The sequence below is a fragment of the Thermobia domestica genome, chromosome 4 (assembly GCF_964235325.1).
Source record: "Thermobia domestica chromosome 4, izTheDome1.hap1.1, whole genome shotgun sequence".
Taxonomy (NCBI): domain Eukaryota; kingdom Metazoa; phylum Arthropoda; class Insecta; order Zygentoma; family Lepismatidae; genus Thermobia; species Thermobia domestica.
The window spans coordinates 261,378,704-261,403,380 of NC_137457.1; the positions used below are offsets into that span (position 1 = coordinate 261,378,704).

Consider the following 24,677-nt stretch of genomic DNA (forward strand, 5'->3'; position numbering starts at 1 on the left):
AAAACGTTTACAATATCTCTAGCAAAGTTCACCATCTAAAGATCTAGAAGAAAATGGTATTTTCATTTACCCTGTTTATGCCACTTTTGGAATGTTTCTTATAATAGTAACACAACCATTTATCCAAAAAATTATCCGGAAGTAGACTAAGTAACTCAGACAGCTACGAACAAGAACAGAATATAAACCATAGTTTAAAAAGGCCGAGTGGGCAGCGAGGAAGTCTGGGAAGAAATAATAAAGTAATAATCACTAATTTCAGACGACTCATTCCTCCACCACCTTCGCCATTATTGCCCTCATAACCAACCTTTCCACAGATATCCTCAGCCACTAGCGACCTCTATATGATACAACTCATTGTCACTTTTCTCGGCCACCGTCTTTTCTCGAAAAGAAATTGGTTTAGTGCGGTTACAGTCTTTATAGTCCGCTACAGCCAAATTGGTGTTTGATCTCAGCGCTACTCTGACGTTCACCAACTCAGTTCCAGTAACATTCCTAGCGTGATGAAGTCGAAGACTGCTTTGATCGAAACTAAATAGAAACGTGTCTTAAAAAAAAAAAAAAAAACGTTTTGTTTTGTCGTGATTCCTTATTGAGCTTACTGCTTCAAAATGAAAGTTGATTTCGCCAGTGAGAATTAATGTAAAATAATAATAATAATAATAATAATAATAATAATAATAATAATAATAATAATAATAATAATAATAATAATAATAATAATAATAGAGTAGAGGGGGGCAAGAGTACGTGGGGGGCAAGGATACGATTCCCTAAAATCAGGTGAATATATTCGCGTATGGCAATAATGCGTCACGTGGAGTTTGATGTTAATGGCGTCTAGAACCTAAACAAGTTTGAGTGTGCTGCGGCAAACTAGGTAATTATTTATGTTTTTCTAATAGTTTGATATAATATTGGGACATAAGTAGTTAATGAATAATTTACACAATTTTATAACGATTTCAAAGTACTATAAAGTGTTAGTTTCTAACATATCCATTGTTTGACAGGATGGAGTAAATTGCCCTTCTTCCAACAGTTGGCTGTACAACATCACGGGAAAGTCAATTGTGTAGTGAGGGGGCAAGGGTACGCAGATACCTACGGGGCAAGGGTACGCGTGCGTACTCTTGCCCCTTCTGTTCTATGAAAAAGAATCCAATTTGATATAGATCTAACAATCAAAAAAGAATGTAGATTCCGTTGTAATAGAGAGTCCGGCAAACTTTACGAATACTGGTCGCCATATGTAGCCTCTAACGTTAAGAATTCTGAAGAATCCTGATATTTTCTTATGTACGAGGGATAAATTTTTATTCTAAATACCACTCCTTACATAACAGTATCTAAGGTGGTGTTTGAGTTTTCGAAACAGATAAACGTGTGAGGATATCAGTGGAGATAGTTAAACTGCAGTTATTGAATAACGTTACGCTTGTTTATTTTATTCAGTTTTCAGAAATACTACGCTTTGTCCTCTTTTATCTTAAATGTCAGTAGTCTTCAGTAATAAATTTCAATGGGCCTTATTCAGAGTCGTTCTGACGCGTGATTAGTGCCATACTAAAAAGTTCGACTACCGTATGTTTCCTGTAGTAGTCAGTCCTTTAGTAATCATACGTTAAAACGACTCTCCATAAGGCGGTATCAGTCCAATGATTGGTATGGGATCCTATAAAGATATATGAAGCTAACCCAACATTTGACAATATGTAGCTTCATCAAGGATAATTCGAGAAGCTTTCAAGTTTCCCTCGTAGCTGACAAGCATTCTGTAACTGATGAAATAAGCTGAATTTGGAAATATATTTTTATAAAGGGTCTAAATATTATCTGATTTTTTTTTGTATTCTATGCATTCCCATTACTGATATAAGAAGAATTAAGGATTTTTCTTTTTTTAATGAGAATCGGCAACGTCTTTAGGCATAATAAAGCCAGTAGGCCTATTTACCGACGAAATTGAGAACGAATTATCACATTACTGGATCAATTCTTCTATAACTTAACTTCAAAAGATCTAAGAAGAATGGCATACAATTTTGCTGAACGTAACTAGTTGCCCCATATCCTTTAGCCATGTGAATCGAATGGCAGGAAGAAATTGGACAGAGTCTTTCCGTCGTACACATTTAACAATTGCTTTGCGACAGCCTTCAAAGACTGGTCTGAGGAGAGCTCGTGGTTTTAGCAAGCCACAAGTCGAATGCTTTAATTGTCTAAAAAATCTTGTAAGACAAAACGGCTCTCCTCCACGGGATATCTATATGTACGAAACTGGTATAAATACGGTTCCTCATAAAGTTCCAAAAGTTGACTAAAAATCAGTTGTGAATAAAACTATATGTAGTGATTTTGGAGTTAACATAAGAGCTGTTTCCTGGTGAGTGCATCTGGTACCTTTATTCCCTAGATATTTCCCACAAAACAAATAAAATAAGAATTATTCGGTGGCTCGCCGCCGGGTTCTGTGGGAATATCTAATTCTGGTTCATCACCTCACAACTTTTCGTAGAATAGTTATATTATTTACACCAACATGTGCGATCAAATTCGGTTACGAAAAAGGTATAGTTACTTGTTGACAATCAGACCTCTCACATTTCAATCGAAGGGATTGATTTCTTCAGGCAAAATGGGATAGTGATGTTGAGTTTACCACCAAATCCCAGCCATAATTTGAAAACATTAGATCGCTCCTTTTTTGACTCGCTGAAATCCTGGTATTCAACAGTGTGTGATAATGGATGAGGAATCATCCATCCCGCCTAATTCCCAGTTGCGAGTTTGTTTACTGAGGCTTACTACAAAGCTGCAACCATTGCTTTCCAGCCTTCAAGAATCTGGAGTTGTCCTACTGAATCCAGATGTGTTCACTGAAGAAGATTTTCTTCCTTCTATTGTGGATGTGGTAGAAGCCAGGTCTGAAGACGAAAGCATTCCTGAAGCAACAAATCAAGCATCAGACCTGAATAGAGCCCAAAATCGTTCATCGGATGATTCACTGGAAGTACAAAGGGACCCATGCGGCGCATCCAGATCAAACGCTCATTTGCCAGTTGCTCGTCCTCCTCCATCTGTTACCAAACCTTTAAACAATAACGCTAGATCCTCACTAGAAGCAAACAAGAGCTCATGCGGACTGTCCACTTCAAATACTTTTCTGCCGTTTGCTCGTTCTCATTCATCTGTTCCAAATCTTCAACCAGTAACGCTAGATCCTCACTAGAAGCAAGCAAGAGCTCATGCGGACTTTCCACTTCAAACATTCTTCTGCCGGTTGCTAGTTTTCATTCATCTGTTATCAAATCTTCAACCAGCAACACTACATCCTCACTAGAAACAAGCAAGAGTTCATGCGGACTGTCCACTTCAAATACTCTTCTGCCGGTTGCTCGTTCTCATTTATCTGTTACCTAACCTTGAACCAGTAACGCTGGATTCTCAGTAGAAGCAAGCAGGAGCTCATGCAGATTGTCCACATCAAACACTTCTCTGCCGGCTGCTCGTTCATCGGTTACCAAACCTCCAACCAGTAAAGCTGGTTCTTCACTGGAGGTAAGCAGGGGCCCATGTGGACCGTCCACATCATGCACTCTTTTGGTGGTTGTCAGTCCTCTTCCGACTCAACCAAAAAATCTTATCTTCTCGATGTCAATCAGAGATTCTGACATCCTCTCCTTTCAAGCAGAACTTACTTCCGAAACGGCGCCCTCCAAAGAGCAAAGGCAAACATCATCTTGCACCAAGAAAGCTACAATCGAAGTTGTAGCTACAACTCCTCAGGTCAGTGAGGAAGTAGTGTAAGAGTGAGGTGCATTTCGCCAGCCCCCCCACCTTGGAGTTTCGAAAAAAAACCTATGCCAATCGTTTGTGCTACGTTTGTGCCGGAATGTACCGAAACAATTTTCGTTTGTACCACTTCCGGTACGAAGTTATAATAGTTTTAAAGTGGGGGGCAAACTTCAGAAACATCAAATTCTATACAAATAGAGATAGAAACATTGAGTTAACGGCAATCGTTAGTGCACTTAAAAGCACTAAGCACTAACGTTAGTGCTATCATATTTTGGGATTTATTCAAGATTTTTGGTGGGGGGGGCAACTTCAGAAATATCAAATTCTATACAAATAAGGGTAGAAACATAGTGTTAACGGCAATCATTAGTGCATCATTAGTGCACTTAAACGCACTAAGCACTAACGTTAGTGCTACTATATTTTGAGATTTATTCAAAAAATTTGGTGGAGTGGTCAACTTCAGTAATATCAAATTCTATACAAATAGGGATGAAACATGGGGTTAATGGCAAACGTTAGTGCATCTTTAGTGCACTTAAACGTACTAAGCACTATCGTTGGTGCTACCATATTTTGGAATTCATTCCAGATTTTCGGTGGGATGGGCAACTTCAGTAATTTCAAATTCTGTACAAATAGATATAGGAACATAGAGGTAACGGCAATCGTTAGTGCATCGTTAGTGCACTTAAAATACTAAACACTGACGTTAGTGCTACAATATTTTGGGATTTATTCAAGATTTTAGATGGGGGCCAACTTCACAAATATCAAATTCTATACAAATAGAGGTAGAAACATGCAGTTAAAGACAATCGTTATTGCATCGTTAGTGCACTTACATGCACTAAGCATTAAGGTTAGCATTACCATATTTTGGGATTTATTCAAGATTTTTGGTGGGGCCAACTTCAGAAATATCAAATTCCATACAAACGTTTAGTGCTTTCTAGAAGCACTAACGATACACTAATGAATGGCATTAATTTTTTGTTAGTGCTTGAAGTTGACGCAAGTTCACCGTGACCTCCAAAGATATTGTACCTGTAGCACCTACACTAATGAAGTACTAACGTTAGGGGTTGGTGCACTAAGAACCACTAACGATTGCACTAGAATAGATCATTAGTACTCTTGAATTTGACGGAAATTTGATACAATGAAAAATTTCCCATAAATTTATTATGTGTTTCGTTACATGTAATTGGGCATAACTAAACTAATATTGAAGTTCTAACTAAATTGTTAGCGTTTTCCAGAAGCACTACCAATGCACTAACGAATAGCACTAAGTTTTTAGTTAGTGCTTGAAGTGGGGGCGCTAAGTTCACTCTGGCCTCAAATGGTATTTTAATTATAGCACATTTACTAATGAAGCACTAACCTTAGGTGTAGATGCGCTAAGAAGCACTAACAATGCACTAACGATCGCTCTAGAAGAGATTATTAGTGATTTTGAATTTGGCGGAAATTTATTCAATGAAAAATTTGCCTAAATATCTTGTGAGTCTCGTGATATGTAATTGGCCATAACTACACTAATAGTGAAGTACTAAAGAAATTGTTAGTGCTTTATAGAAGCACTAACGAATTGGACTTTTTCCGTTAGTGCTTAAAGTGTCGGTGCGAAATTCACGCTGACTTCCCCATAGGTATTTTTTTACTTGTAACACCTACACTAATGAAGCACTAACGTTAGGTGTTTGTGCTCTAAGAAGCAATTACGATGCACTAACAATTGCACTAACAGAGGTAATTAGTGCTTTTGAATGCGATGGGAATTTGATACAATGAATAATTCCCCATGTGTTTCTTATGGGAGTTTTGAGACTTATAATTGGCCATTTCTACACTAATGGTGAAACACTAACGAAACTACTTGTATCTTCTAGAAGTACTAACAATGCACTAACGTATAAAACTAATTTTTTCGTTAGTGCTTGTAGTAGGGGCTAAGTTCACGATAATTTCGAAAGTTTTCTTTCCTTGTAACATTAGTGCTTCCTAGTGCACCAACACCTAAGTTTCGTGCTTCATTAGTGTAGGTGCTACAAGTAAGAAACCTTTGCGGGCCAGCGTGAACTTGGTTCCCACTTCAAGCAGTAACGAAAAATAAGTCCATTCGTTAATGTATCGTTAGCGCTTCTGCAAAACACTCATAGTTCCGTTAATGCTTAACTATTGATGTAGATATGGCCAATTATATGCCACAAAAATCCCATAAGAGATTTATGTGGAATTTTTCATTGCGTCAAATTTCCGCCAAAATCAAAAGCACTAATGACCTCTTCTACTGAAATCGTTAGTGCTTCTTAGTGCAATAACACCTAACGTTAGTTCTTCATTAATGTAGGTCCTACAAGTAAAAAAACCTTTGGAAGCTTTCATAAACTTGGCGCCCCACTTCAACCAATAACGAAAAAATTACAGCCGTTTTCATTAGTGCTTCACTATTAGTGTAGTTATGGCCAGTTACATCTCAGGAAACTCACATAAGAAATTTAAGGGGAGTTTTTCACTGTGTCCAATTTCTGCCAAATTAAAAAGCACTAATGATCATTTCCAGTACAATCCTTAGTGCATCGTTAGTGCTTCTTCGTGCACCAACCCCTAACGTTAGTGCTTAATTAGTGTAGGTGCTACAAGTAAAATATCTTTGGTGGTCAGCGTGAATTTGCGCCCTCTTCAAACACTAACAAAGTAATTAGTGCATTCGTTACTAATTCCTGAAAATACTGACACTTTGTATGGAATTTGATATTTCCGAAGTTGGCCCCCACCAAAAATTTTGAATAAATCTCAAAATGTGGTAACACTAACGTTAGTGCTTAGTGCTTTTAAGTGCACTAACGATGCACTAACGATTACCGTCAACCCCATGTTTCAGCCTCTATTTGTATAGAATTTGATATTTCTGAAGTTGGACCCCCACCGAAAATCTTGAATAATCCCAAAATATGGTAGCACTTACGGTAGTGCTTAGTGTGTTTAAGTGCACTAACGATGCGCTAAGTTTAGTGAAAATCTGTCTGCATAAAGATCGGTGGGGGGCTAACTTCATATAAAGTTGGTCCCCCACCAAAATCTTCAATATCTCGTAAACGCTGATAGCACTAACGTTAGTTCTAAATGCACTAACGTGCACTAACGATGCATTAACGATGTGCAACGTTTGGTGTAATTTGCGAGAGGTGGGGGGCCAACTTCAGACACGTAATTTTTTTGCGGTACATTCCGGCAAAAACGTACCACAAACGATTGACACAGTCTTATCTCGAAATTCCAAGGCGGAGGGTTCTGGAAACGGCAGCCCCCTAGTTAAAACTGTCATACTTTTGTACTGGAAGTGATACAAACAAAAATGTTTGCGATACATTCCGACATAACCGTAGCACAAAAGATTGCAATGAGGTTTTGTTTTGAAATTCCTAGGTGGCGGGCTGCCGTTTCCCCAGCTCCCCATTTTAAAACCCTTATAATTTCGTACCGGAAGTAGTACAAACGAAAATTTTTCCGGAACATTCCGGCACAAATGTAGCACAAACGATTGGCATAGGCTTAGTTTTGAAATTCCAAGGTTGGAGGCTTCCGTTTCTCCAGCCCCCCCCCCACTTTAAAACCCTTATAACTTCGTACCGGAAGTGGTACAAACGAAAATTTTTCAATACATTCCGGCAAAAACGTAGCACAAACGATTGCAATAGGTTTTGTTTCGAAATTCCAAGTTTGGACGCTGCCGTTTCTCCAGTCCCCCCACTTTAAAACCCTTATAACTTCGTACCGGACGTGGTACAAACGAAAATTTTTGCGGTACATTCTGGCACAAACGTAGCACAAACAATTGGCATAGATTTCGTTTCGAAATTCCTAGGTGGGGGGCTGCTGTTTCCCCAACCCCCCACTTTAAAACTATTATAACTTCGTACCGGAAGTGGTACAATCGAAAATTTTTGCGGTACATTCCAGCACAAACGTAGCACAAACGATTGCCATAGGTTTTGTTTCGAAATCCCAAGTTTGGAGGCTGCCGTTTCTCCAGCCCCCCCACTTTAAAACCCTTATAACTTCGTACCGGAAGTGGTACAAACGAAAATTTTTGCGGTACATTCCGGCACAAACGTAGCACAAACGATTGGCATAGGTTTCGTTTCGAAATTCCTAGGTGGGGAGCTGCCGTTTCCCCAGCCCTCCCACTTTAAAACCCTTATAACTTCATACCGGAAGTGGTACAAACGAAAATTTTTGCGGTACATTCCGGCACAAACGATTGGCATAGGCTTTGTTTTGCAATTTTTAGGTGGGGAGGCTGCCGTTTCTCCAGCCCCCCACTTTAAAACCCTTATAACTTCGTACCGGAAGTGGTACAAACGAAAATTTTTCAATACATTCCGGCAAAAACGTAGCACAAACGATTGCAATAGGTTTTGTTTCGAAATTCCAAGTATGGACGCTGCCGTTTCTCCAGTCCCCCCACTTCAAAACCCTTATAACTTCGTACCGGAAGTGGTACAAACGAAAATTATTGCGGAACATTCCAGCACAAACGTAGCACAAACGATTGGCATAGGCTTAGTTTAGAAATTCCTAGATGGCGGGTTGACGTTTCCCCAGCTCCCCACTTTAAAACCCTTATAACATCATACCGGAAGTAGTACAAACGAAAATTTTTCCCGTACATTCCGGCACAAACGTAGCACAAACGATTGGCATAGTTTTTGTTTCGAAATTCCAAGGTTGAAGGCTTCCGTTTCTCCAGCCCCCCCCCCCGACTTTAAAACCCTTATAACTTCGTACCGGAAGTGGAACAAACGAAAAAATTTTCGGTACATTCCGGCACAAACGTAGCAAAAACGATTGCCTTAGGTTTTTTTTCGAAATTCCAAGTTTGGAGGCTGCCGTTTCTCCAGCCCCCCACACACACTTTAAACCCCTTGTAACTTCGTACCGGAAGTGGTACAAACGATAATTTTTCTGGTACATTCCGGCACAAATATAGCACAAACGATTGTCATAGGCTTTGTTTCGAAATTCCAAGTTTGGAGGCTGCCGTTTCTCCAGCCCCCACCCTTTAAAACCCTTATAACTTCGTACCGGAAGTGGTACAAACGAAAATTTTTCGGTACATTCCGGCACAAACATAGCACAAACGATTGTTGTAGGCTTTGTTTCGAAATTCCAAGTTTGGAGGCTGCCGTTTCTCCAGCCCCCACACTTTAAAACCCTTATAACTTCGTGCCGGAAGTGGTACAAACGAAAATTTTTGCGGTACATTCCGGCACAAACGTAGCACAAACGATTGGCATAGGCTTTGTTTCGAAATTCCAAGTTTGGAGGCTGCCGTTTCTCGAGCCCCCACACTTTAAAACCCTTATAACTTCGTGCCGGAAGTGGTACAAACGAAAATTTTTGCGGTACATTCCGGCACAAACGTAGCACAAACGATTGGCATAGGTTTTGTTTCGAAATTCTAAGTTTGGAGGCTGCCGTTTCTCCAGCCCCCCCACTTTAAAACCCTTATAACTTCGTACCGGAAGTGGTACAAACGAAAATTTTTGCGGTACATTCCGGCACAAACGTAGCACAAACGATTGCCATCGGTTTTGTTTCGAAATTCTAAGTTTGGAGGCTGCCGTTTTTCCAGCCCCCCCCCCCACTTTAAAACCCTTATAACTTCGTACCGGAAGTGGTACAAACGAAAATTTTTGCGGTACATTCCGGCACAAACGTAGCACAAACGATTGGCATAGGTTTCGTTTCGAAATTCCAAGGTGGGGGGGCTGCCGTTTCCCCAGCCCCCCCACTTTAAAACCCTTATAACTTCGTACCGGAAGTGGTACAAACGAAAATTTTTGCGGTACATTCCGGCACAAACGTAGCACAAACGTTTGGCATAGGTTTTTTTTCGAAACTCCAAGGTGGGGGGGCTGGCGAAATGCACCTGTAAGAGTGTCCATTATGCAATATCATCTACAGTGATCCACCAATTGAAGACTGAATCAAGTGCGCAAGATGCCATGAATGGTGGCATGAACAATGCACATCATATAAAGGAGTAGGAAGCTTCAACTGTGATAATTGATAATGCTCCTTTGGGTGCGTACTCTTGCCCCTTTGATTTCGTACTCTTGCCCCACATATAGGGGCAAGAGTACGAATTTGAATGTTTTCATTTTACGAATTATAGTTCCTTCAAGGGCAGAGGTATATAAAAGTTGAGTTCACATTTCGTAAAGGAGAGTTCAAGTTTTGTGTTCCATGTAAAAGTTTTCCGTTGTAACTATTTTTTACCAAAATATATAAGTTTAATTAAAATTTGCGTACTCTTGCCCCCCTTTCCTATAATAATAATAATAATTTAATCGGTTGCTTCTAGCTTTTAGTTTAGGTAGGTTACAGTATTTGATCAGCTCTGAATCCAGGTAATAAAATATTCAGATAAAAGTGAAGTTTAAACCATAATTGCGTCGTATGGTCCAAAACTCAGTTCATAATTTCCTCCCAGTGCATATAATCTCAGAAGTTTTCGAGGACACCTCTTCGAAAAGATTTTTTTTAATGTATTTTATAAAATAAGTTATAACGGCAATTTCAGAACTACGCACTGTGTAGTCGTGGAGCGTCGCGATTGATTCAATAATATGATCATTGATTACAAACAGCATTTATATACCATAGATCTACAGTCAATATTTTAATGTAATTTGTTTATTAGTTGAAATAGTATCTAAATTATTTATTTTTGATTAAACTCAAGTAGCCGTATTAACTAGAGTCGTGATTGCGCAGTCGGTAAGGACATATTTATCAGCCAGAGGACCAGGGTTCAATACCTGTTGGATGCCGGGTTTCTTTCCTGTTATATCCTCGTTTCGATGTGGCTCAGGAGTTTATCTCTGTCCTTGATAGTTGATATTTTTAACTACCCCAATGATTGGTTATTGGTGAAGCAACCGAATTGAGCATGTTTATTATTTACAGTGTTATGATCATTTTGTTTTATTATTTGTTGTTATTTTGGGTAAGCAATCAGCCTGTGACTCTGTGATTTTCTCCTCACCTAGATTTTCTACATTGTAAAGTCACGTATAGCTCGTAGTATGATAGTCTCGAGTAATGTTGGAATACTCTGCCCCCTACTTCTGCCATTTTCTAACATCTAATGACGTTTGTTCGAGGACGATGGAATGTAGTTAAGATAATGGAATATCACCTAGAAAACCTAGAAACCCGTTTTCACCAAAAGTTTGTATAGGTTTGAATCGAAGAAAGAGCTCCTAGTACCAGAGTTGAGCGACTCTGTAACTCGCATTTGTATTTCATGATGTTATTGTATGACAGTAACAGGCACGTAGCCAAGGGGGGGGTCCGTGGGGTCCGGACCCCCCTTCGAGACCAGAAATTAAAAAATTAAGGAAGAATAAAACAAAATGAAATGACGAAATGACAAAATGAAATGACGAAATGACAAAATGAAATGAAGGATCACCGTTAAAAATTAAAAAGAAAACTACAGGAAGCTTTTGCTTACTCTTTCTTATGAGGAAATTTGTATTACTTCCAATATGGTGGCGAGGTAAGCGAGATATTCTGGAAGAGTCAGGGAATTTGAAATTTCAAGAAAAGTTATGGAATTCTCAGAATTTCTGCTACTAGTCAGGGAGATTTCAAGCTTTCGAAAGCATAGTGCCGTTGTGTAACAGCGTGGACATTTTAAATCATAATTTTTTGTCATCGCATCCTTGTAGTATCCAACATGTTATTTCAAGGACAATTTTCTATTGCTCCTTTAACCTGTCATTTGGAACCGACAATAGTTGACGGAATAATAAAAACAATAATTTATGTTGAAAGAAAGTTCTGTTAGCATTTGATTCAACAGAGAAATGAACGTATATATTGTAAAACTAGTTAAACATACACATGCTTCGCCACAGGGGCTGTATTTGGAAGTCAACGCCTGTGGGAGTATCACCATGAATCTCAGCGACGGCAAAAACTATAGATTTGATACTAATATCGGTCATTTTGGGCTATTTTTTACATGTCTCGGTATCCACCCCCCGCTGACTCCCAGCCCGCATACAATTCTAACTAAATTTGCACGTCATCGCTAATGGAAATGTCACCATTGATTTCAGCGACCGCGAAAACTATGGATTTGACACTAATGTCGATCATTTTGGATTACTTTTATGTCTTTCCCCTCTGGCGACCCCCGGCCCGGAGCCGAATAGCGTGAATTTGGAAGTTAATGCGATCCGGGTTTCACCATTGATTTTAACGACCGCGAAAATATGAATTCGACACTAATAGCTCAAGTGGTAGAGCGTTGACTTCGCATTCGAGAGGTCGTGGCTTCGAATCCTGCTGCCGACCATCCTGAGATTTTCCAGGGTTTCCCTCAGTCCTACCAGGCAAATGCCGACAGGCACGTAGCCAGGGGGGGGGTCCTGGGGGTCCGGACCCCCCTTCGAGACCAGAAATTAAAAAATTAAGGAAGGATAAAACAAAATGAAATGACGAAATGACAAAATGAAATGAAGGATCACCGTTAAAAATTAAAAAGAAAACTACAGGAAGATTTGCTTACTCTTTCTTATGAGGAAATTTGTATTACTTCCAATATGGTGGCGAGGTAAGCGAGATATTCTGGAAGTCAGGGAATTTGAAATTTCAAGAAAAGTTATGGAATTCTCAGAATTTCTGCTACTAGTCAGGGAGATTTCAAGCTTTCGAAAGCATAGTGCCGTTGTGTAACAGCGTGGACATTTTAAATCATAATTTTTTGTCATCGCATCCTTGTAGTATCCAACATGTTATTTCAAGGACAATTTTCTATTGCTCCTTTAACCTGTCATTTGGAACCAACAATAGTTGACGGAATAATAAAAACAATAATTTATGTTGAAAGAAAGTTCTGTTAGCATTTGATTCAACAGAGAAATGAACGTATATATTGTAAAACTAGTTGAACATACACATGCTTCGCCACAGGGGCTGTATTTGGAAGTCAACGCCTGTGGGAGTATCACCATGAATCTCAGCGACGGCAAAAACTATGGATTTGATACTAATATCGGTCATTTTGGGCTATTTTTTACATGTCTCGGTATCCACCCCCACCCCCCACCCCCGCTGACTCCCAGCCCGCATACAATTCTAACTAAATTTGCACGTCATCGCTAATGGAAATGTCACCATTGATTTCAGCGACCGCGAAAACTATGGATTTGACACTAATGTCGATCATTTTGGATTACTTTTATGTCTTTCCCCTCCGGCGACCCCCGGCCCGGAGCCGAATAGCGTGAATTTGGAAGTTAATTCGATCCGAGTTTCACCATTGATTTCAACGACCGCGAAAATATGAATTCGACACTAATAGCTCAAGTGGTAGAGCGTTGACTTCGCATTCGAGAGGTCGTGGCTTCGAATCCTGCTGCCGACCATCCTGAGATTTTCCAGGGTTTCCCTCAGTCCTACCAGGCAAATGCCGGGATGGTACCTACTAAACAGGCCCTGGCCGATACCTTCCCAAATCCTTTCCGTTGTTAATGTTGTTGGATAACCAGTGTAAATGGCCTCTGAGCTGTATCTGGTGATTGTTAAATAAATAAATAAATATCGGTCATTTTCTACTACTTTTACATGTTCCGGTAAACGGCCCGCTGAGACCCCCTGGTTCGAATTTCGACAAAAACATTTAAATCTGGTCTGGAGCCTGGACCAAGGTATTCGTGACTAAAATTTGGTAACTCTCGGTCAATTTGTCTGGTTCCCAAACCGGTTCCGGTAAACGCCCTCTGAGACCCCCTGTTTAGAAATTAAAAAAAACGCTTCGTCTTGATCTGGGACCTGAGCCAAGGTACCCTTGACCAAAATTTGGTAACTCTCGGTCCACTCATCTGGTCCCCAGGCCGCACACAGACAGACAAACACACAAACAAACTCTTTATTTTATTTATATTAGAAGATACTTTACAAGACAGTATTGAGTAAGTACTTTTTATAATAATTGAAGTCATAACGAAAGGAAAATTATTATATTTGAATAAACAGGAGAAGGACGTAAATATTGTAAAATCTTTTTCAATACTTTTTTTTATTATTATTATTTTGCTAGAAATTTCTTCATAGTTTGTTATTAAAATACTTGCCAACATATCCTCATTTTATTGTCCTAAAAACCAAATATATGTTGATAGTAAAGTAGTTTAGATTGATCGTGCTCCTGGGCCTTCATAATTTCATGTCACTCTGCCCCCCCCCCCCCGTTACGAAATCCTGGCTAAACGAACCAATATATGTTCCAGTAAAATAGTTTAGAATGATCGAGCCCCTTTTGGGATGACCACAGTATTTCATGTCACGGACCCCCCCCCCCCTTCACGAAATCCTGGCTACGTGCCTGACAGTAACATATTTCTTATGTGATGTTATCTTTGTCCCGAAATTAAAAAAAAAAGACAAAAGAAAAATGATAAGGTATTGATGTTCGGGATGTGTAGTCGTATATTTGATCCTCGAAGTGATCTAAATGTGATTATAAGTGACATACTACGCCAGCAAACTTCAACTAGATCTACATTAATATTTGTGTTCTTGTCTTCTGAAGATCAGAACCAAATGAAATATATTATTAAAATCACATTTATAACAGACAATAGCATTTTTAATAGTACACATCTATGATGATGCTATTAGGGTCCACTATTTTTGTGTTATTTTAACATTCAAAATGTTCCACACGCAACATTCTCCCGTTATAAACTGGTTTGCAAACAACAGATTTGGCAACAGCGCGCTACGTATTCATTGGTTGAAGACAAACGTCTGTTTCACTGTCATGCTGTATATTCAAATAGATAGATAGCACTTGTGCGTTTTGTGTATTTGGTGTCGGTTTAAATTCTCCAGTAAGAGTACGGAGTTTTAGGAGATAACTCAGTATCATGAGGAGGTCGGAAGCTAAATATTAAGAGAGTTAGCGAATTCCGAAGTAGAGAGCAAGAAACAACGCCATCGAAAACTGAAGTGCAGACCACGTATCACGGAACTTTATAACTCATCTATCCAGCTGAATTGTAATGCCAACAGCTAACATTTTACGTTGTCAAAATTAAGGACAATCTTTTATCAAGAAATATTTTGTTTTCTTTCTCATCGAAAACGTCATTTTTTTCTTTCAGTTTTCGTTTTACGTCTTTTCGAAAAAAAAATCTCTTCGAAAAATTTTTGAAAATTTTTCGTTTTTCCAAAATATTTGCTTTTCCTATTATTTTCAAAAATAATTTTAGATTTTCATTTTTACTTTCTTTTCTTTTAATATTCCATATTGTTCGTGATTTTGATAATTATTTTTATTTTATTTTGTTATTCTCATATTAGAAAATGACAGTCTAGTAAAGTAATTACATGGGTAAAAGTTCCAGCAGTTTACAGTATAAGAACAGATGACAACTTTCCAATGTGCTTATTTTCTTATTTTTGAAATAAGTTCCTGACAGCTGTTGTCTAAGTAAAATTGCATATTTACTTCATTGATGATCACCTCCTGATAAAAAAGTACAATATTCGTGATAATTATTATGTGCTTTACAAGAAGAAACATATTGTTTTTAAATTTTCTAATTTCACTTCGATATTCCGTTTTCCGCTTTTTGAAAAATGTTTCGTTTTCCACTTTTCTAACATTTTGTTTTGTTTTTTGAATATTTTAAGTGTCTGAAAAATTCATTTTTAGATATAGTTTATTTCGAAAAATGTTATCATCACTAGTCAGAATATAGTGCTACCAAAAGTATGATTGTTTTCCGTTATGCTGACTTGAAGAAGGTCGCGAACCACAGGTTGGAACCATTGCTACGATTATTGCTTGTTTCATTTTGTGTATTTCAAATAAAACTAAAAGGGGGAAAAAATTCACGGTTGAGCACTAGGAAACATTTGGCACAATATATTTTTTTTCCATGCAGGTCTGGCACGTTCAAACCAGTGCAATTTTATTTTTTACCAACATCCTTTTTTTTTCTCCCTCTCTGTCTCTGTCTCTCTCTCACACACACACATATTCTGCATGAAATAGCATCTGCGTTGACGCCATGTCAAATTCATAGTGTCAGCGAGCGCTAGCTAATGACCAGAAATTCCAGGCCAATCGTAAAAAGATTAAATTCAATGATGTCACTTCCAAGAATAGCAGTCGAGATGGCGCTGACATGCAAGGACCAGCGAGTGAGCCTCTAACAAAAGGCGGGCATTTTGCGTCAGACGAGCAAGCGACTATTCCGTGTGGAATATCAATAAGTATGTTGAAATTAGCCAGAAGAGAATTTCATTTTGCCACGCTATTCTGACAGACGAATATACATACATAATAGCTATGAGGAGACACCAACTATTTGTAAAATTAAAACCGAAAAGAAATATTTCTTACTTATTAAAGAGGGTTTCTCCGTTGGCGGAAGATCTTCTCTTACATTCATCAGGAACACTATCATATTTAACATGGCGCTGATACCCAGCGTCACTTTTTCCCCAGAATCTGCAGGAACTACGAAGACCAGCAAAGCTGCCAAGATACAAGACAATTATTTACAGTGAGGCATTTTATAAATGGTTATTAACACTTAAACATTAATCACTGAAGTTAGTTTGTTTATATATTATGAAGTTCACCAGAATTACTGGATCGGTGCCCATGCCCAAAGAGGGGTCAGGATGGGGCCTGAACCCACCTTGGCTCACGAAAATATATTAAATTTTTTAAGATTTTCTTAATACAAATTAAAAAAATTACCAAACCTAATATACTAGTGATTTGAACCCCCTCTGGTTCCGGAACCCTGTCTGGCGTACATTTCAGAAATATGTGCTATTTACAAGTTCTAAAATATAAAATCCATAAAAACTACCGTATTTTCCAATATACATGGTGTTAAATATAGCACGGTTGACAATACTTGGGAACAGGGTAAAAGTGGACCTCAAAAGGTAGGGGAACGCATGACGTCACGTCATTCTCGTGCCTATCTTTGCCCATTGTATTTTTTAGAAAGTGGGGAACGTCCACAGATATTTCTTAGAAGTATCGGGACAGTGTCCTCCCGCGTTCCTTCTCATTTTTACTCCTAATTGGGACGTGATTTCGAAACAGTATAGACCAATCTGGGTGTAGAAATGCTTCCTCTCAGCGCTGCGATCACCACGAAATTTCTAGAAAAAAGTTTAAACAAGCGTAGCTCGAGAATAAAATGTCGGATCGAATACGGGTAAAAGGGTATGTCCATTATTCCTTAGTCTTAAATTCCGTTAATGTATCGATACAATTGGATGTAGTGTAAGGGCTGTAGTGCTAGAGAATTCCTTTGAGTATTTTTCAAAAGTTGAATAAGAAAAATGAACAATAATCAAATACAATATTTGAACAATCAAAACTAATAGTAGGCTACAGTGTTCAAATTAGAAAAACACTCAGAATTTAGAATTCGAAAAAAAAAAAAAAGATAACGATTGATCTTGCCTCAATACAGAATAAACTCTCGGAGGAAGAACAAATCTTCTTGATAAAAGGAAATATTTCGTGTCAGTCGAGGGAAATTTTCTTAGGAAACCTACGAGCATTTCTTGTGTGTTTTCGCGTTTGTTTCTCCCGCGCTTTTCTCGTTGAATTCGTTGACGGTAGCTGGAGAGAAAGCATTTTGTATGATTAATTTTTATTGCTAATTATCTTCCTTTGTATATGCTTTGTGTTATATATATATATATATATATATATATATATATATATATATATATTTATATATTTATATATAGGGTGGTTTCGGAACTCCAACGAAAAGCTTCGGGAGACGATTCCTCATATCAAAATAATAAAAAAACGTTCTCATGAACCTGAGATCAAAAGTGATTAGTTTCCGAGTTATAGGCCGCCAAAAATGGGAGAAAGGGAACTTTAGACCGCTATAGCGCCACGAGCGTGAGTAATAGAGCTAAAGCGGCATGGTTCTCTCAAAGATACCAAACCTGCTCTGTGCAAAAATGCTTATGTTACAATAGTGAGATCCGTGCGAAAGGGATTCCCTGCAGGTGCGTAGGAATTCACGGAGAATATATCAAGGAAAGATAGGCGTGAATGGATAGGTTTCCCAGCTGACAACCATAAATCGTGTGTGCCATGTCGAGGTCTCAAACAGATACGAAATGGTGGACACCGTCATATTCGCTATGTGTGGTTGCATAACCACCAGATGACCAACAATTAAGTGGTGGATATGACGTGTAGGCAAGACACGTTGGGAGGTGATTTCGCAACTGAAAACAAGGTAACAAGCCCATACGAACATAGGTCGAAAAATTGGCGTGATCCAGCAGCAATCGGTCCAACACTCCGTCGGCGAAGTAGAATATTTAGCGAACGAAGAGAGATATTGACATCGACTCAAAACAAAAGAATGAAAATCAGACCGGGAAACGAAGGCGTGGGAACAAAAAGAGGCCAGTTGGGGGCGAGAAACTATTAACATGATTTAGAGATGTCATTACCTGTTCGATGTTTTCGGGAGAGGGGCAAAAGATGACTATCATAGGATGAAAAACAAGCGTTCCTTTCAGGTTCCTGCAGCTAGCTTGGGAATCAGCCCAAGACCCAGTTTATGGCTCGGCCTACGACCTTGTTTGCATGAGTTACAAACCAATCAAGGCTTAGTTAAAGACTTGAAACCGTTCGTCTGGATCGTCGTCCCAGTCTTACGTTAAGCCTTGTGTATGGCTGAATTGGATTCGGAGGAGACGATCAAGGCAATCGGATGCACGCAAGGAGGCCATAGGCTCGAAAAAGTTGAGAACCACTGGACTCGACAACCGTGGGTGGAATAACGTGGCTTTCAGAAAGGAACAATGACAGCCACACTTGGACGGTTCATGGACATTGCACGGTCACAAAGGGCTAAAACTCCTATACGGATAAAACACACTACATACATATTGTTCATTACCTGCATAGTGTAATGGCCGATTACACTAATCAGGAACAAGCTGAGATGGTTTTTGTGTATAGGGAAGCACATAGCTTGCAGGCAGCACGGTTATATAACGAACGATATTCGAATAAATGACAACCGCATCATACAACGTTTGCAAAGCTGTTTCGTCGTTTGTATAGGACAGAAACGTTTTGCCCTAGTATGTATGACACAGACAGACCACATGGGGAACGCACTCTGCATGCAGAAGAACGTATTTTACGACGTGTGCGCAATGACCCGAGTGTAAGTTGCAGAGAGCTTGCCCGTCGATATAATTCCATCTCTGAGATTGTGCTGTCGATCATGCATGTCAACAATTTTTACACCGGGCACAGAGTCTGTCATCAGGGAATTTCCGTCCCAGGCTGCATTTTTGTACTCAGGGTCTCCATTTGGTGGCAACAACTGTCGGGTTTGTCTCCTGCATTTTGTTCAACGATGAAGCACAATTTGAAAGGGATGGTATCTACAATTACCATAATAGTCATCTGTGGTCTATAGATAATCCACATCGAATAGTACAGGCCTTTCAGTAGCACAAGTTTCGTACCAATGTGTGGGCAGGGATTCAGGATGACCATCTCATTGGACCACTTGCTCTTCCCCCACTACTCACCCTGCCTATCTATCTGGAATTCTTGCGCGAGATACTTCCCACACTTCTGGAGAATGTGCCATTGGTCTTACGACAAAGTATGTGGTAATGAACAATGGTGCTCCGTCTCATTTCTCGTGACAGACTATTTCAACAGGGTATTCCCGGTCAAGTGAATCGGCCGTGACGGTCCTACGCCATGGCCTGACCGGTCACCGGATTTAAATCCTCAAGATTTTTACTTAAGGGGGCATCTAAAAACTGTTGTTCGTGCTAGTCCGGTACCTGATGTTCACACGTCAAAACAATTCGTCCGAGGCGTTTGTGACGGTTTACGGGAGAGCTACCAACGTTTCGATGTGTGCGCCAGTCTGTGCGCCGACGTATGAACGCTTGTGTTTAGAGTGGTGGACTTTATTTTGAGCATATGCTTTAGTTTTGCTACAGGTACGCCTGTTGTATGACTGCAGTAACATTTAGTATCCATTCTGTGTGATAGTTATTTATCACGGATATAAGTCCGAGCTGAAGTGTACCATCCTTGCAAAAATACTACGTTTGCCAGTATATTTGTATACTTTTGTACATGTCCTCCACGCCTCAGTTCCCTACTTAGTCGGGCCTATAGCTATTCTCAACCCTGCAATGTCTGCGAACTCTGCTTATTGCGGTACCATAGCACCAATACACCATGCCCGGCGGTGTTCATTTGCCTTGCTACCCAACGCTGGAATGGGAAATCCCCATTTTCCGGCTCTTCCCCCACTATTCGTACGTAAGCCCGACGTCACACGTGATCGTACATATTTCTGTGTCACTTTGCACTGCCCCTACCATGTCTGCTTTGGTGACTCTCGTCTTTCTGTGTGGTGTCCCCTTGCGCAGTTTCCTCTGCCCTATTCGGCTTGCACCATCGTTTCCCTTGTATCTGATTTTTATTCTTTTGTTTTTGGACCGACGTCAATGTCTCTCTTCGTTTGCTAGATATTCTACTTCGCCGACGTAGTGCTGGACCGATTGCTGCTGGATCACGCCAATTTTTCTCGCCCCCAACTGGCCTCTTTTTGTTCCCACGCCTTCGTTTCCCGGTCTGATTTTCATTCTTTTGTTTTGAGTCGATGTCAATATCTCTCTTCGTTCGCTAAATATTCTACTTCGCCGACGGAGTGTTGGACCGATTGCTGCTGGATCACGCCAATTTTTCGACCTATGTTCGTATGGGCTTGTTACCTTGTTTTCAGTTGCGAAATCACCTCCCAACGTGTCTTGCCTACACGTTATATCCACCACTTCATTGTTGGTCACCTGGTGGTTATGCAACCACACATAGCGGATATGACAGTGTCCACCATTTCGTGTCTGTTTGAGACCTCGACATGGCACACACGATTTATGGTTGTCAGCTGGGAAACCTTGACATATTTCCTTGACATATTTTCCATAAATCCCAACGCACCTGTGGGGAATTTCTTTCGCACGGATTTCGGAACGATTGTGACATAAGCATTTATGCATAGAGCAGGTTTGGTATCTTTGAGAGGACTATGCCGCCTTAGCTCTATCACTCACGTTTGTTGCGTTATAGCGGTCTAAATTTCCTTTTCTCTCGTTTATGGCGGCCTGTAATTCTGAAACCAATCACTTTATCTGAGTAGAGGCCCACGCGCAGACCTGTTCTACTGACAGGGTGCAGTAGAGGGGATGTCAGCTAAGCGCCGCACAAGCGTCAGTTGCCTCAGAGACGCGAGAGTGAGTAGCTCGCTAGTGGCGTGAGTGCGTGTAAGTGGCCCCCGTCAAAACCTGAGTGAGTGAAAAATGCAGCGATATTTGGAGCAGCGTTATGCTGTCAACTTCTGTGCGATACTGAATAAAACAGCTACAGAGATTTTTCGTATGATTCAGGAAGCCTACAAAGAAGACGCCGTGTTACGTACAATGCTTTGTTTAAGGCACAAGAGGTTCAAAGATGACCACGAGGACGTTGAAGATGATGACCGCCCTTGGAGACCTGCAACAAAGTTAACTGAGGAAAATCTGGTGAAAGTGTGTGATCTCTTAAACATTGCTCATCGTCTTAGTGTTAGATTAATTGCCGATGAACTGGGAGTTTGTCCGACTACTGTATTCAAGTTAGTGACAGAACATTTGAAGATGAGAAAAGTGAAGGTTTGGCGCAGTTCAATGTGGCAACACCAGCGCATCCAGCCTACAGCCCCGAACAAGCTCCCAGCGACTGTTTTTGTCCCCTGAATGAACAAAGACCTGAAAGGGAAGCGATTCGGCACGATTCCAGCGGTCCAGGCGGCTTCGACAATGTCTCTTCACAGCCTAGAGGGCGAACACTTTCAGGAAGCCTAAGAACAATGGAAAATCCGCTGGCAGAGGTATATTGAAGCCCCAGGGTCATATTTCGAAGACTTTTAGTTCGTTGTAGAAAAATGGGTCCAAAAAAGTTTACTTTCATTAAAGAATTTGTTAATATTAATTTTTATCTTAAAATCCAATGTATCTTACTGTTTAAATTATTCACGTTCATGGGACCAAGGAACGAATTAATCAAGTTTTTATTGCGGAAGTATTTTAAAGAAAAGCTTGTCTCGGAACTTGAACGATTTGGAACTCGAAAAGGGTTCCGAAATAGATTGAACTCGTATTCCTAGTTATCCCTGTGCTATACCATTTAAATATATTTGAGTAGTATGAAATAAGTTTAAATTAGATTAGCTTATTTGGGAGTAGAGTCACGTTTCCCTTAATCCCCAGATAGGCGCCCGTGTATCCTTGTCTATGGTAATCGGATTACTCACTGTTTCTGTTACCAAGAGAGCATTCGCTGTCTGTCAAGAAATAATCGAAAGGTAAGCAACGTATCGTTTACCATAAAGTAAGCGACTTGTGTTTCTTACCATAATGTCAACAGCACAGTGTTTCTCCTTAATTATTTCACGCGAAAGTGAACATTTTTTCTTTACTTTGTTCAAAAACTTAGACGCACATTATACACGGAAAAATAGAGCAAATAAATCTTTAATTAACTTCATACCCAGTTGGGTTTAAATGAGCCATAAGACGCTTAACACTAGATCTAGCAGCTTTTCTGTTCTCAGTTGACTAAAACAGCAGTAGTCGTTTGAAGTAGTTAATACATTATGGTTGGTTTTTGACGTAGTTCGTAAATAATATATGTATAGTGCACAATAGTTTTATTATTTGGTAAACAATTCATTTCAAATGCATTTTTGATAATTGACTTACAGCCTACCCAACAGTATGTCTTCTGCTGTATACTCTATACTAAAGTTTTAGAATATTACTTAACCCTGAACTAGTATACATCTCTGATGTCATACGGTTGGTATACGTGTGAGGGCCGCTCTCACATCTGTTTTCTTTCCCTTTTTAGTATTGTTTCTAGCTTCTGTGGACCATGGTATTTACACAAAGATATTAGAACCATTAATAATGCGAAAAACTCATTTTAACAATATTACTTTATTTTCCAAAATTTTAATTATGAGAAATAGTATTACCACACTTACAATCTCAAAAATTCACTTAATTAAAAACATCTTATATTGACTTAGCAGCACATACTCACTCATAAAAGTTAGTCAATATAACGTACCATGGTCTAACGTTTTTGCTTGAAGAAACGAAATAAAAGTTTTTTTTATTAAATATACTGATTCCGTTTTAAAGCAGATATAATATTTATGTTACAAACACAAACAGTTTTAATGTTATAGAAAATATTACTTGCGTTATATCGACAAAATTGTTTTTCTCTGTATCAGTAGGGTTACCATGTGTCCGTATTTTGTACGGACCGTTTGTATTTTTGGGTAAGTGTCCGTGTCCGTATCGTACAAAACATGAAATAGGAAAATGCCCTTATTTGACAGTTTTTGGAGCTGCGCATAAATTTCCGAGTAGGAAATCACTAAAATCTCGGGCGAAAAGAATTGTGTTTTCACCATATAACTTATATTTTATTTACTATTAACAAAGTAGGTTATGTTTTTAAAAGGTGTCTCATTTTTCCATTCCAGGGTTGTATTGGTTGGATTTAACATACGTAATCTAATGGCATGATTTATTATGTTTGTGTTAATGAAAAAAATATAAAACATGTTAGTTTCCTATAGTGTTTCAAGTATTACAGTAAACAATTGTGTGATAACCTAACAAAGTGATTCTTAGGTAAGAAATTTCAAAAATTTTATTCCGTGTTTGGGCACCGTATCTTGGATGGGTCGTCATTGTAATGTTCGTCCGTATTTTGGGTCAAATAATTATGGCATTCCTATGTATAAGAAATTAGACATATTTGTAGTTTAACACAGGGAATATCTAAATAATGCTAACAAAAACTTTGTAGCTACATAGAAGAAAACAGCACACTCACTCACTAAGGCGTAATTACATATAGAAATCTTAGTTTAAAGCACTAGCGTAGCCAGGATTTGTGTTTTGGGCAAGTGCTGTTATAGGTACATATAGAAAAATTACAAACAAAAAATATGTACACATAAACATATATAAAAAATTACAAACATCAAAGTACCAAAGTACATTGTCGGACCTCTTTGGGGGGCCCTCTGGGCCCCCCTTCCATACGTCACTGGTTTAAAACACATTACTTAAGCCCGTTGAAAATGACACATTAAACTTCACTGACTTCTAGTCATGCTTGGATATGCTTTCGCTTATTCATATCGCACGAAAGTGCAAAATTACAGAACTGTAAACAGAATAACAAACTGCGAGTCTAGAAAATATATCGCCGTTGGTATACGTGTGAGCGCCACGCTCACACTTACGACATACGATTTTTAACAATGGCATATCTTCAAATGACCTAGTTGTGTAGCCACAGTGACTACATCCTTTGACTAAGAAAGTACAAAAAACAGCTAGAAATAAATTCACAATGCTACTGTTAGTAATATATGAGAAATGAATAAGTTTTCCGGCAAGTAGCACCGCGCTTACACGAATACAAATCGAAGGTTAATATCATTTTATATTACCTTTTCCTGCTTGTAATCCGAAAATGTGAAGGTGAGAATAAACGTATAATAAGAAATTACTAGTTGAACCTGCGCTCTCTACACAACACATCATTGACATATGAGCATAAATCTTGTCATTCCTCACAACATCTGTACATGTCCCTTTACAAGCACAAGTGAAAGACATCTTGATAAAAATCGGCAAGGGGTACAGGGGAGAGAGTTTTTCGATTA

General features: G+C 39.2%; 1 protein-coding gene across 1 annotated transcript in view; it reads right to left on the reverse strand.

The window, feature by feature from the left end:
- Window positions 1–326: 326 nt before the first annotated feature.
- The window catches only part of LOC145683113 (neuronal acetylcholine receptor subunit alpha-2-like), an 86,195-nt gene continuing 61,844 nt past the window's right edge, over window positions 327–24,677 (reverse strand). The window contains exons 6-7 of the mRNA XM_081754474.1: window positions 16,247–16,381; window positions 327–553 (exon numbers count right to left, since the gene is read on the reverse strand). Coding sequence (XP_081610600.1) covers window positions 327–553; window positions 16,247–16,381 — 362 coding nt within the window. The remainder of the gene's footprint in view (window positions 554–16,246; window positions 16,382–24,677) is intronic.